Source organism: Antrostomus carolinensis, unplaced genomic scaffold (assembly GCF_000700745.2).
Source record: "Antrostomus carolinensis isolate BGI_N321 unplaced genomic scaffold, ASM70074v2 scaffold7215, whole genome shotgun sequence".
NCBI lineage: Eukaryota > Metazoa > Chordata > Aves > Caprimulgiformes > Caprimulgidae > Antrostomus > Antrostomus carolinensis.
The window spans coordinates 11982-25934 of NW_010317013.1; the positions used below are offsets into that span (position 1 = coordinate 11982).

Consider the following 13953-nt stretch of genomic DNA (forward strand, 5'->3'; position numbering starts at 1 on the left):
GAGTCTGAAATAAGGGGTCTTTGGAGACACCAATTAGGAGGAAAATTGGAAGGCTTAAGTCTTCAGCACAGGGCAGTATACTGATGCCTATCATGTAAGTCAGCAGTTTCAAAATTATGCTTCAGGGACTCTATTAACCTTTAAGTCACTCTAGTTAAATGTATGTAACTATCAGTTGAGAACAGGTAAAACTGGTAAGCCACAAAACATTTAAATTGTGGTGGTGTTTATTTTCTGGGGGTTTTGGTTTTGTTTTTTCCAATTTTTAAAACCTCTGTAAAATCTGAAATTACAAACTGGTATGTAAAGAAAACAGTTGCTAGATACAGTTACTAATTTTGGATTATTAGAGCTTCAGAACTGGAACTTCAACTCTACACAGAGAAGGAAATCTCACCTTATGTGTCATCCTGCTGAGAAGTTAAATGCAGTGGGCTAAAAGTTTGGGCTATTTTTGTAGATCATTTGGTGGGGCAAATAGGGCATGTCAGTAAAGGTTACGTCAGTATTTTATGTTTTGATAATCTTGACTGAGGGCACAGTTGAAGAAATTTGGAAAAGAGCAATGATGCTGTTAGCATCTTCATTCTTGCTTCATATTTTTCCTTTCTGGTAAAGTACAAAGTTCAAAGCTTCAGATTCAGAAGCTAGTTTATTTGATAGTTGTCTGTAGTCAGAAAACAGTTTTGTACAGCTAACGTTTATTGTTGCATTTTTTGATGGTACAGCAGAGATACTAAAGCAGGCTTTCTCTAAGAACTTTGTGAATAAGAAAAGCCAGTAACTTCATTGGTTTGTTGCCTTCAGCTGAATGCTTCAAAATGGGTTCATATTAATAAAAACTTTCCTACAGGAAATAAGTCGGGCATGAGGGAACAGTTTCATACAAAACTGGATAGCTTCATAATTTATAAATGCAATAATAAACTGAATTACAGGGTTATATGCTAACTTAGGCTTGAGCCATTTGAGGTAAAATGTTTACCTATGTCTGGAGGGCTTTTTAATATAATGAAGGAATTTGTTAGTATGAATTCATATCTTGAATTATTGGTGATGTTTTCTTATCCGCTCACTGCTATTTTTACTTTATGAAATGTAGTCTACTGTGTATTACAACTTAACTAACATTTTATGTAACACTGCTCCTATGAAAAGTTAAATGTTAAAATAGTGTGCACCAAACTTCATGTTAATGGAGAACTTATTACAATATTTGGAGGCTATTCCTTTTAAAGCTATTCTGTGAATGGTGACTCAGTAATAAATTTTCACTTATACTATAAAACTGACTTTATGCAAAAAACCCTGTCAATTTAAAGAATTATGACTTACTAATTTTGTTTTTATATACTATAGGATATGTTTTGGAGTTGCAGACAAAGTATCTTTGCTGAAATGAAGAAGAAATTCTCACAGGTAGACAGATGAAATCGATGTTAGACAATGATAACCAAGATACATAGTAATGGCATGATGCTGTAGCTTTTGTTTATTTCTTAACATGAGCATGAGATACTGAATTTTTCGTGCATGTTCTTGAATACAAAGATTATGTACATATTAAATGCAGTCTTAACAGTAGAAGCTTCAAACTGAGTATGTGTTCATATGCTTTTAACTGGTGTGTGGGTTTTTGGCCTTCAGCAGCTTTTCATTAAAAAATGGAACTGTGTAGCTGTCATAATATATCAGATTATGTAATGATTAAAGTTTACGTTTTGTGTTTACTTTGGGGACTCAGTTTGATAACAGACTATCAAAATAGTTTGGAGACCTATCATTGGCCAGTATTGCCTTTTATACTATTTTTATAGTAAAGTAGCCACAGTAGATGTTTGCATTGTTATCTGATAGTTCAGATGGTATACGTGAATGCTTGTCATGAATGGAGTTGGACTCAGGTTATTTTTACTTTTTCTATTTATTATCAACTACTTGAAGCAGTAGCAGCACAAACGATGGCTTAATACCCTTTGCTATACTAACGCTGAGTTAAACCAGTTCAGCCTGTCAGAATTACATCTGTGAACAAGGAAGAGAGGATTTGTCTGACATGGAACATCCAGCAACCCAACCAGCAAATCTTCTCTAATCTTCTGTAATTTGTCCACTTAATGTTATTTCCATCCATCAGATACTGTGTCTAATTATTTTCAGTAGCAATGCCAATATAAGTCATAACTGATTCACTATCAAAGGTAGTGGGGAAGGTGTGAGTAGGAGAAGTTGAATTTACAGGTATCCTCTGCAGAGAGGAGGGGAGTTAAGGTCTTGGTTATGCAAAGGCAGTAGGACAAGGAATCGATTCTCTAATGGAGAACTTCTGTTCCTGACCTGATCATATACAGTAGCAGGTCAAGTTGTAGGATCAGTGGGAATCATTAAGTCTGAATTAACTTACATTTTCCTAGACAAAGCTGTGTGAATAGTAGCAAATACCTCTTAACCTCTCTGCCCTGTTCTATAGGGGAGGGTGGGCTTCCACCCAGAGCAAGCCTCCACCATGGCTGGGCAATCTGGGTCATTAGTGTAGGCTGATTTTATGAGTTTGGGTTTTAGCTGCCTCTCATCTCCAGAAAAATCAAGAAAGTAGACCGCTGAATGAGCTTCATCTTGAATTCTGTAACCACACAATGAAAGAGACAAATTGTGTGCTTGCTGTTTAGCCAAAAGAAAAAAAAAAAAAAAAAAGAATTAAGCTATGGTGGGAAATTGAAAAGAAATAACCTTGGAGAAGTAATCTGGTGAAATTTACTTTTAGTCTACTCAAATACAGCCCTATGTGTCTCTGTGGGTGCTGTGGATGAAAGTGAGGGTATAATATGTCAAAATTACTTTGATTTCTAAATTGTGTTTTCTTAATGTGTGGTTATGTTTCAGGAATAGTTTTTGTCTGTCTTGGAAAGTAGTTCAGAAACCTAAAATTCTTCAGTAAAGATTAAATGTATGAAGTGTTGCAGATTTGCTGGAAGTGGTGCTTTGAATCTTTTTGAGCAAGCGGTTAATGAAGTTTTCCACACAGGGCATAACATTTGGTAAAATAGAGAAGTTGGACTTTAAAGTCTTAAGAAAAATCACAGTGTAAAGCAAACTTAACGTAATATAGATTGGGGGGAGTGTAGTTTCTTTGCCTTTCTCTGACAGCTTTATCCTGATGATGATAGGAATAGACACTGCAGTCAGATAAAATTTTATTTTGCAGTTGCTTGAAGACTGTTAGCTGATCTTGAAATTCTGTAAAATAAAGAGTTGCAGCATCAGCTAAAATGTTTCCATTCCTTTTTAAAAGGTTTGGTGATGTAAGAGCTCTCACAAGGGACTAGACCAATTTGGTGGTGGTGATCTGTGTTGTGAGGCTGATAGTGTAGAAATAAAAGGGATGCTGAAGTTTAGATCTTCTTTATAGTTATTCTCTGGAATACGCTTGTGACATGACTGACAGTTTTAGCATGAACACAGTTCTTGCTATTTATTAATGTTTTTATCCACTGAAAATGATGATAGCACTGCATGTATCTTTTTACCTTTTCAGATTCTATGCCATTTAGGCATGGACTGAGATTTGGGTGCTCTGACATGCATTATTAATGCTTTCTCTGTGTTACGAGTTGAAAAGGCTGAGTCCTTGGGGACTAATTATTCCTTTTACTGACCTGATGTTTTCTTGTGTGACCTGTATTTGAATATTAGTTATTCCTTATTGTTCTACAGCTTTGGATAATTGAGAGAATTAATTGATTGTGCTTAGATCTTTGACTTCCTGGGTTTTCAGTGTTGGAAAGTGTTGGGAAAATGCCACTTTCTTGGCTTGCCTGGGTCCATACAATTCTATCACTATTGCATTGCCACCTTCATTTAAGATTGCTACTTCTCTGACTTCAGATACATTGATGTTTAAAATCTCTTTACTTTGTGTAGTAGCCATTTGATGATGATAATTTCTTCTTATTCAGGCAGAAGAATTTCTCCTGTGACTCATGCAGCAGCAGATTTAGTAGAAGAAAGTTGGTGGCTTGATTATGAAACTTATGATTATGAACTTGCTTAATGGTCAGCTTCCAAGATTATTTGGAAGCTTGCAGATCATCTGGGTTGCATTCCTAGAAATCACAAAGGGTAAACTTCTGCCTCAGCAGGATTTATGATTTATGTCAAAGCAAAATATAAGCTTGAAGTGGTGATTTGAAAGTCTGTTCCTGATTTGAAGCAGTCTTCTATCTGCTTACTGGCTGAAATGCTGTGCAGAACTTGAGCAGTTTATCTCTCTACACAGTGATCCACCCATCCAAATTCCTCCTTGTTCTGTAAAAATGGAACTTGTTTTTACGAAAGTTTTCCAAAACTGAAAGTTTCTTAATTTTATTTTGCCCGCTTTCAAAAAGTCCACTTTTAGGATCCTTAGGTTGTAAAAGTGTACCACATTTCACTGGTGAAGTCTTGATTTTTCAATTAAACTCCAAAATGTTCTTAGCTTTACTCATGAGTTGTTTCCTGCTGTCATTTCAGGTGGAAAGTGCTGCTGAGGAACCCAGGGTGCTTTGTATTATACAAGATACTACAAATTCCAAGACGGTGAATGAGCGTGTTACTTTGAACCTACCAGCTTCCACACCACTTAAAAGGCTATTTGCAGATGTGGCTTCAAAAGTGGGATATGTGAATGGAACTTTTGACTTAGTGTGGGGAAATGGAGACAATATAACTGATACGGTACGGAAAAAGGGCTTCTTATTTCGTCTTGATAGCAAACATTTAAATCTTCACATTATAGAAAGTGTTATCTGTATTGCATAGTACTTATTTAATTCCTGTAAAAATGTGTTCTCATTTAATTCCTGTAAAAATTTGTAGTAGGTGCACCAGAGCAGACTGACACTACTATTTTGATTTGTCTGTATTTTGTTTTGTATTCTATCTACATTTTAGTCTCAAAATGTAGATAGTTGGTATATGTATTTAATCATTAAACAAGATAAATATCATCATTCGGGTGTAATGCTAGTTTTCATTGTCAGTATATATTTTTAATGATAACACCAGTGATAATTAATCTCCTCTATGGAGATTTTTGTGGTCTTGTTTGAGAAATGCTTCCTCCTCAACAGAAGCGTGCTGTGTAGTGACTTTCCATTCTTTCCATGTTGAAAAAAATTATGATTGATGTAACTTCTGTGCTTTATTGTAAATTGGTGTTGGTTTTAGTTAATATGATTTCTATAGATGCACCTAGAAAACATCATAAGATTTCTTAAGAACTAGTTTTTATTTCAGGTTATGTTTATGCTTGCTGTATGGGACACTAGATGGTTTGATGTTCTACAAGAAACTGATAGACCAGTGTCTTTACTCCTGAGTAGATTAACCAACTTCTAAGTATTAAACTCTACTGTAATACTTAATTTACACTTTCTTAAACTGTTCCCAAGTTCTTTCAGTACTAAAAATGAGTATGGTTTTTTATACTGGATAATTATTTTCATTTTATCTTGGTGTGTCAGAAGCTACTTCAAGCCACATACTTAGATGGAATCTGTTAATTGTGTATAAATCTGGTTGTGTTTCTTTAAAAAAAAAAAAGTTTTGTTTTGTTTTTAGCAGACTCCAATAGATCAGAACAGTGACAAACCTATTATTGATGCTGGTTTTGAGCCAGGGAGGAAGAACTTTCTGCATTTAACAGACAAAGATGGTGAGCAGCCTCATATAATGCCAGTAAGTACATCTTTGCTCAGCTATATAAGCTATAGTGTGGAGGGGAGAGTTGTATGTTTTGCGTATTGCTTTTGTGAGATCAGAAAATTAAATAAAATTGGGCTATAAATTTCATACAATAAACTTGTTCAGGAGCCTTCTCAACAGACTTTTAGACTGCTGTTTCACACTTCTAGGTTTCTCCTGAGTAGGACCAATTCTGTTAGTAATGATTTACTGTCACTTTTTATTCATGCTTGTCAAATATTTACCTAATGCTTTGCTGTCAGTAATTTTCAAAGGTTATATAATTAATTAATCTTTGACATGTTTAGAGATAAGTCTTAACAATACAGGTTTAATTATATACCTAATTCTTTTCCTCTGGGTGTTTGAAAGCAGTCTTAGGCCACTCTGACAGAAGTCTCAGAAATGGCAGTCCTGTATCAACAGCGGCTACCTACTTCCAAATTTATCTTTAAGGAAAAAAATAAAAATTATATACAAAAGAAGCGTTGTTGGCATTGCTAGAAACAACTGTCTGCTGTACAAAATATTTGGAATTTCCTATTTCTCAAATATGCATTGCAGTGAAAAATAAACATGGCTGCCCTTTATTTAAATCAGGGATTGGGTAGACTGGTGATATATTAAGATTTATTACTCAGCTCTCATGTCAGCATAATGCTGGACTACTTAGCCTTTGTGGACTTAATTGTCTGAAAAGTGGAAAATAACCCTCACATTTAAATAATCGTGCACAAGGTCAGAATTTGAGGGTGATTCTGAAATAATATTGAATTGTAATTTTTTTCATATGTAAAAAAAAAAAAAATCTCATTCTGTATTTCAGTGCAGAAAACTTGAGACATAGGAGTTGTTGAATTGCAGACTTGCTTGTGGTATGCACTATGGTACTGTATTTGGTTATACAGTATTCTAAAGGACACTTGCTTCCACTAATGCGAAAAATGATTTCTCTAGGTGGTGAGAATTTGGAGGGCAGAATTAAAGTTACTTAAGCAACTGTATATCTGCAGTTTTGTAAAATCTCTGTGATAGACTAACAAAAGGAACTTCTTAGCTGTGAGAGAAAGTAGTAAAACTTACTGGTGCTTTATTAAATATTTGTTGTCTTAATTTTTGCATAAAACCAGTGTATTGATGTTTTTAGGAGGAGTCGGGTACAACAGATGACAGTGTGCAAGACAGATTTATAGGCCCTCTGCCAAGAGAAGGCTCTGGCTGTACCAATGACTATGTCAGTCAAAGCTACTCTTATTCTTCAGTGCTGAGCAAATCAGAGACAGGTATAGTGTTCTCTCTTGTAAAGGCAATGCTAACTTATAGTTATTTAAGCATGTTTTCAATTAGCAGCACTTCAAGGTTTGGGGGGGTTTTTTTGTTGTTGGTTTTGTTTGGGGTTTTTTTTTAAGTAAATTGCAATTTATTAAAAACCCACATCACTACTACGTTCTCCCTCATGTTTTCTACAATATTCTCGTATTGCTTTGGGAACAGGTTAGCTGTATCCCATCCTTGTGACAGCGCAGTTCAAACTCTCTGGGGCCCTCCTTTTCAGTATTAATCTGCTACTGTGTCCCTAGTTGAGTAGTCAGGATTGTACTACCAAGAAGTGCTTGCCTCAAGCTGTGTGTTCACTCACAGCTTAATGAGTACTTGATACTCTATTATAGAGGGGCTGTTGCTAAATCTCTGCATGTACTGTGTTAACTGAAGTCTTCCTCTTGTAGCCCCCAGTTGCAGTTTCTCTGCCTGCACCATGATTCCCCAGGAGGTTCATCCTCCGCTGCCTGGCTCCCCACTAGCCAGGAGACTCCCTCTGGAAGGGCAGCACAGCTCTGCCTGGCTAGGCAGTGCGGGCAGATCCAGGGAGGTGTCTGGGTGCCTCTGGGTGCAGGGGCAGGAGGAGACAGCAAGTTACAGCTCAGCGATGAGACAAACTCCTGATATGAAATTTGCTGAGCAGACACAAAGATGTATTACACCAATTCAGGCGTGTTCAAGATTTTTTTTGAGAGATAAGGAAGTTTATCTGCCACATACCTTTTTATCATTTAATGTAACTGTGAAAAGATGATCTGCATAGAGTACAGTAATAAGTAAAATACACTTGTTTTAACTCAGTCTCTTCACAGAAATTGCCTGTGTTTTGCATGGAGTAGATGCCTTTTTATTATTAGTATGGAACTGAAATTTTTTAATATGAAGAGCTTCAGAGTATAAATAGGCATATTTAATTTCTTTATTACACTATTCTTCAATGTATACTGCTTATCAACTGTTGTTAATATATGTTTTGGAGAAAACCTTAAAATTACAGTAAGATGAATATAAGTAAATAGTTCCCCTTTCAGCTAATAAAAATTACACTGATTTTTAGTAGCTGTTTTAATTGGTTTTAGAAAATACATGTGTGTAGATACTATAGAGATTTTTTTTAATTTATAGTTCTGAGATGATAATACAAACCAATACAGAGGCACATTGTATTTACAACTAGGATATTTTTAGTTGACATCAGGCAATAAGTAAGGTAATACAGAGTTGTTTCTCAACAAATTCTAGTTTCTTCTGTAAAATATTTAAATCTACTATTAAAAATATTTGCAGTTACTTACACATTGGTGCAGTATTCAACATTAATTATTGGTTATTATTGTAAAACATAATTCATGATTACTAAATTAGCTTCCCATCATTCAGGGAAGTTATTTCTGTTGTGTAAACTATTACTTTCTCTTGCTCTTGGAAATGAGCAATTGTAATATTCCCTCAATTTTCATAGTGTAAATAACAGTATATGACAACAGGTGGATGCAGTTCTTAAATAGTATCACAGAATTGTTTTCTTGTTAAATGTTTTCACTCTTAAGGTGATTTTTTCATCTCATTCTTGTGTTTTTAGGTTATGTGGGGCTGGTAAATCAAGCAATGACTTGCTACTTGAACAGCCTTCTACAAACACTTTTCATGACTCCCGAATTTAGAAATGCATTATATAAGTGAGTATATGCAATCAAAACCTGTTCTTAAATTTGTGCTGGTATGCATTGGTAGGTGGCTCTTCGATTACTCCTGTCAAAATGTCCTTTTTTGGATACTGAAAAGCATACCTGAAGTCAAGCTGGATAGACTATTATATCTGCTCAAAAGCTTCAGATTTTTAGTAAAATACTAAGATATGTTATTGGCTGTGGCATAGACGAGCTTTTTAAAGAATTTTCCCCATCTTGAAAACATCAAACTTGAAATTAATTTTGATACTAAGTGTAGTTCAGGTCTGTATTTCTGCAGTGAATGGCTTAAAAATTATTTAATTTGTTTGTGTTAGATCAGTACATTTAAAGAATAGTATCATCATTTATTGCAGAAAAGGAAAGCAATTTCGTTTGACTTTTCCCAAGAAGCAGTGCTGCACTTAACATCTATAATCTGGTAGACCTCTTGAAATGTAATAAAAGCTGATTTAAATGCCTTTTTGAATAATGTTTTAAAAGCATTTCTAATTGTCAAATATCTTGTATTGTGAATAGATGGGAATTTGAAGAATCTGAAGAAGATCCTGTGACGAGTATCCCCTACCAGCTTCAAAGACTGTTTGTTTTACTGCAAACCAGCAAAAAAAGAGCAATTGAAACAACAGATGTTACACGGAGTTTTGGATGGGATAGTAGTGAGGGTAATATGCAGCTGCTAAGCTTTTGTGATTTTCTTCAGCAGTTGCCTGTTAGGGGCCTAAACTGCTCTTGAGGGGGAAAAATAATGGAATAATTAAAAATAGTTATTAGAATCTACTTTGTTTCGATGGAAACAAAATAGCATAAATGAATACTTTGTTGTGGTGTGTGTTTGATTTTTAAAGAAATTATATCTGAGTTTTAGGCTGTTAAAGTAAAAAACATTACATTTTTGTAATTAAGCTATCATTATAGTTGATAATTGTTTTTAAAGAAGTAGCTCTTCATGAGAAACTTGCATGTCTTGAATCACAAATGTCAAATGCACATGTTCCACTTAATTAAAAAATAATATGGATAATTCATTAAAATTCAACACTGTATTTGTCTTTTTGACACTTCTATAGTGTAATTTTGCCACATAACCTCCTGATCTTTCCATGAAGTAATTGCATGATGATAGAGTTGGATTTTGGTGTCCTTACACTTAGAAGAAAAAAAAATTGAGTTTTAGAGAATCAGCACAAGTGGGAAATAAGTTGGAACCAATTTATTTTATAACAGTGCATATTAGCATTTCTCTATTTTTTGATATACTCTTGCTTATGTATGAAGTTCTTGTTTGTGTATAAACATTGTGAGCAATTTGACTGCTTATTTTTCGAAGTTAACTTGAGGGACAGCTGCTTGTGGAATTGAACACTGGCCCAGTAGTGAATAATGTAGTAAATAATAGGTGCAGACTTAAACAAATTGGTAGCTTTTTAGGAAGTATTCTTGGGCTACAGTTAGTATTTGGGCTAACAACATCTCTTGTTTTAATTAAGATTCATTTAAATTTCCAACAGCATGGCAGCAGCATGATGTACAGGAGCTTTGTAGAGTCATGTTTGATGCTTTGGAGCAGAAATGGAAGCAAACAGAACAGGTAATTGTATAAAAACTTTTTTCCATTCAGTCAGTAGTCTGGTATTGTTGTGGCATTTTGTTGGTTTTAAGGATGATTGTGAAAAATATTAACTGAATTTTAAATACAAGGCTATTGAAAGTCTGCAATAGTTGCCACTTTTCTTGTTTGATGCAATAGTTAAGCTACTGTAATGCGTGGCTTTCAAGAGTGTGTTGCCTGTGTTCCCCCCCCGTAATTAAAAGTGGAATATTCTGAACTCTGGATATTTAGTCTTTATTTGAAGCACAGAAAGTGATTGTGTAACTCCCCTTCTGTGTTAGCTTCCTTGCTGTCAGTATTTACTTGCTACGTAGCAGGTTCTTGCAGCTCTAGCCCCCTCTTCTGATGTAGGAGGAAGATAGGAGTACATTCATAACACATGCTACATTCTGATGTGTGGCCAGCTTGTTATAGGCCAATTTTCAGATTTGTAGATTGGCAAATGCTTCCTTCCTCTGCCTTTCTGCACCCGCCTCTGGAGACATGGGGAAGAACTGCAGTATCAGTCTGTTAACAATGTCTGCAAGATCAGGCTTATTTTTAAGACATAAACTTCAATTTTCATAGTTTTGTAGTCATGCTTAAGATGTGACTGTAAAATATGTTGTGAAGCTTAAATAGTGCTGTTTGAGAAGCTCATTTGATACGTGTTTTGTGCAGTGGTGGGGCAAGGGAAGACAAGAAGTCAAGAGATGGATGTCTGTCTGGGGTGTGGTATTTAAATGTGTAGCTAAGCAATTAAGATTTAATTTTTAAAAGGCATTTTCTTTTAAAACTAAAGAAAGGAAGCATGTTCTGTTTCATTTGTTAAAAGCTCTTTTGAATATTTGTTTGTTTCAGGCTGATCTTATAAATCAACTGTATCAAGGCAAACTGAAGGACTATGTAAGATGTCTAGAATGTGGCTACGAAGGCTGGAGAATTGACACGTACCTGGATATTCCTTTGGTGATCCGGCCGTATGGCTCCAACCAGGCGTTTGCTAGCGTGGTGTGTACTATTATGCTGACTAATAGTGCATCCATACACACATAGAATACATAATGCGACAGTGGTATAATTTTTTACATGGTAAGTATCATCCTAGATACTCCATCTTGGGGTGTTCGTCTTTGTGCAGTGAACCAGCTAGCAAGTTCTAGAAGATTTTTTTTTGGCTTTTTGGTTTTTTTGTTCTGTTTTTTCTTTTGCCCTTCAATGAGTCCTACTGGTGCATGTATAAGGGGAGGGGAAATGCAACTTTATTGCCTTAGGGCTGCAGTAATCAATTATTTTCTTCATGATAAAATCTTCAGCATTTATCCAAGATATGAGGTCACTTAAGTTTTATTTGGGTTGTTCTCTTTATTGACACATCTGCTAAATTTTCATAGCATTGTTGAAAATCATAGTGAAAGAACAAAATACTGATTTAAAATCTTTAGTTTAATTGCCTTGTTGTTGCTGTGCTTTCTAAAGTTCACTTCTCAAATATCAATGCTTTTAACAAGCAATTTAATTATAATTTAAAAATCATATCATACATCAGTGTTCTTGATCACTTTTGCTCCAGCATTACTGATGTTTTATTTTTTCCACCCCCTTGAAAAGAAGTGATTGCACACTGTGAAATTCCACTGTTGTGGCTTAAAATACCTGTACTATGGATGAAGTGTGAGAAAGAATAAGGATAAATCAAATAAGTCTTTCAGTAAAGGTTGTTTTAAAAAAACACTTGTGTAATTGGCTTACCAGGATTATTTATTATATATAAAGTATTTTTCCTTTTGTATTTAGTAGGCTGGCAATATTTTTTAAGTACTAATAGTCTGTAATTCTTAACAGTAATTCTGTTAAGAATTGTTAGTATTAGGTTAAAGTGCAGTATAGGTTCAAAGTACTTCGTATTTTAAAACTTTAAGTACCAATCTTGAGAAGTAGTAAAGATGAGGATCATTGATCTCCCAAAAAGGATTCAAGTTAGTAAAGTCCTTAGAATTCTTTTTAAGATTGCATTAAAAATTTCTAGAGCTATCCAGCTAATTAAAGCTGTATTTTGAGCTGCCATTCCATTGATACAGATTGTAGTTTTATGTAGATGACTTCCCTTTTCACCTTTTAAAACTCATTTCTGGAAATACTCCCTAAGCCAAAATGCTTTGTTGTAATTTTTATTCAATAATGATATTTTACTGATCTATTAAAGTAATTAAAACTATTCAGTTCATGTAACTGTATTCTGCATTTAACAATGCATTGTCTATGTCTCAAATATAAATTTTTTTCTTTAGCAGAATGCTAAAAAAACCCAAACTTTGTATATTTGTAAAAACACAAATCTTGAACGATTACAAACTTAAATATCAGATTACTTTTAGTAGTATTTGATACCTCTCTTGAAAATCAACATTTGCTGGGTTTGTTACATTGAGGAAAGTAGTTTCAAGATTTTTGTTACAGAGAGTTACATGGTTGCAATTTGTATTGATGCTTCAATTTTTGAGCTTTTTTAATTCATATTCTGATTATATTCAGTTGATTCTCCTCCCTGCATTTGTATTATCTATAGCAGATGTAATTTTTAGTTTTGTAGTCTTCAACAGTGGGGAGATATGGAGGATACTTGCTTTTGGAGAAGGGAAAAATCGCCTGTTTCTAAATGGAATTCTCTGAAGGTAGTATCCTCCATTGATCCATAGATGATGGTGATTTAGTAGGTGTAGGTAAAAGGGTATGAGTGAGAGATCAAAAACTTCACACATGCGCTAATAGGGCTTATAGAAGGGAATGTAAAACTTTTTAGACCTTGCTAGTCAGCTCCTGAGGGAACTTGCAGCAGGCGACACAACCCAAGATAGGGGATCTAAGGAGGATACTACCTTCAAAGAACTCTAGTTAGAGGTAAGTGATTTTCCATTACTTTCTAATAAGAGAGAATGGATGTATGAGCTTTAAGTAAGGTTAATCTGTAGAATGCCACATAAAGTGTATTATCCCACTGTTTGACATTGTGTACTACCAAAAAATGTAGATACCTAAAATGTTGCATTTATCTATAAGTACATATGTATTAAATCTTAAATACATGAGCACATTGAAGAACTGGGAAGGATATTGTGCTTGCTTTATTTCCTAATGTGAAATAATTCTGAAATTCTTCAGTATGTTTAAGTTTTGCATTTTGAAACTTTTTTTCTGATTCCCCACTCCCATTGCTCAAGTTTGTGTAGTAAGACTACATAGCTGCAAACTCATTAGGGCATCTCTGGGGCATGGAGATCTTGTCAGCATGTATCTCAAGATAGTTTCTGAAAAAGTACTTACACTATCTGCATTGTTCAAGGGCATGCTTTTAAAAAACTGAAATCAGCCTTTTGTTGAGGTCGGTAGAAACACAGACATAAAAATACATAGCTTATTTCGGTGACATAAACAGGAGCAACAATTCAAGTACTTATTTTTGTAGGTACAGTATCTCTTGTATGGATGCCTGAATTTAACAGCTTTAGACATAAGCTAAAAAGATGGCAGTGGTTTGGGGTTTTTTTTGACTGTGGAGCAAAAAATTTTGCAAGATGAAGAACAACTGAGAGAAGAGTGGTTGCAATGGGGAACTAGCTGGCATGCTGA

At 34.7% G+C, this 13953-nt stretch overlaps 1 protein-coding gene across 1 annotated transcript in view; it reads left to right on the forward strand.

Annotated features, from left to right (window-relative positions):
- Positions 1-1359: 1359 nt before the first annotated feature.
- The window catches only part of USP47 (ubiquitin specific peptidase 47), a gene marked incomplete at its 5' end in the record, with an annotated part of 39108 nt that continues 26514 nt past the window's right edge, over positions 1360-13953 (forward strand). Inside the window, 8 exons of the mRNA XM_029085071.1 lie at positions 1360-1419; positions 4510-4713; positions 5599-5715; positions 6869-7004; positions 8624-8720; positions 9252-9397; positions 10244-10323; positions 11185-11334. Of these exons, the coding sequence (XP_028940904.1) occupies positions 1360-1419; positions 4510-4713; positions 5599-5715; positions 6869-7004; positions 8624-8720; positions 9252-9397; positions 10244-10323; positions 11185-11334 (990 nt within the window). The remainder of the gene's footprint in view (positions 1420-4509; positions 4714-5598; positions 5716-6868; positions 7005-8623; positions 8721-9251; positions 9398-10243; positions 10324-11184; positions 11335-13953) is intronic.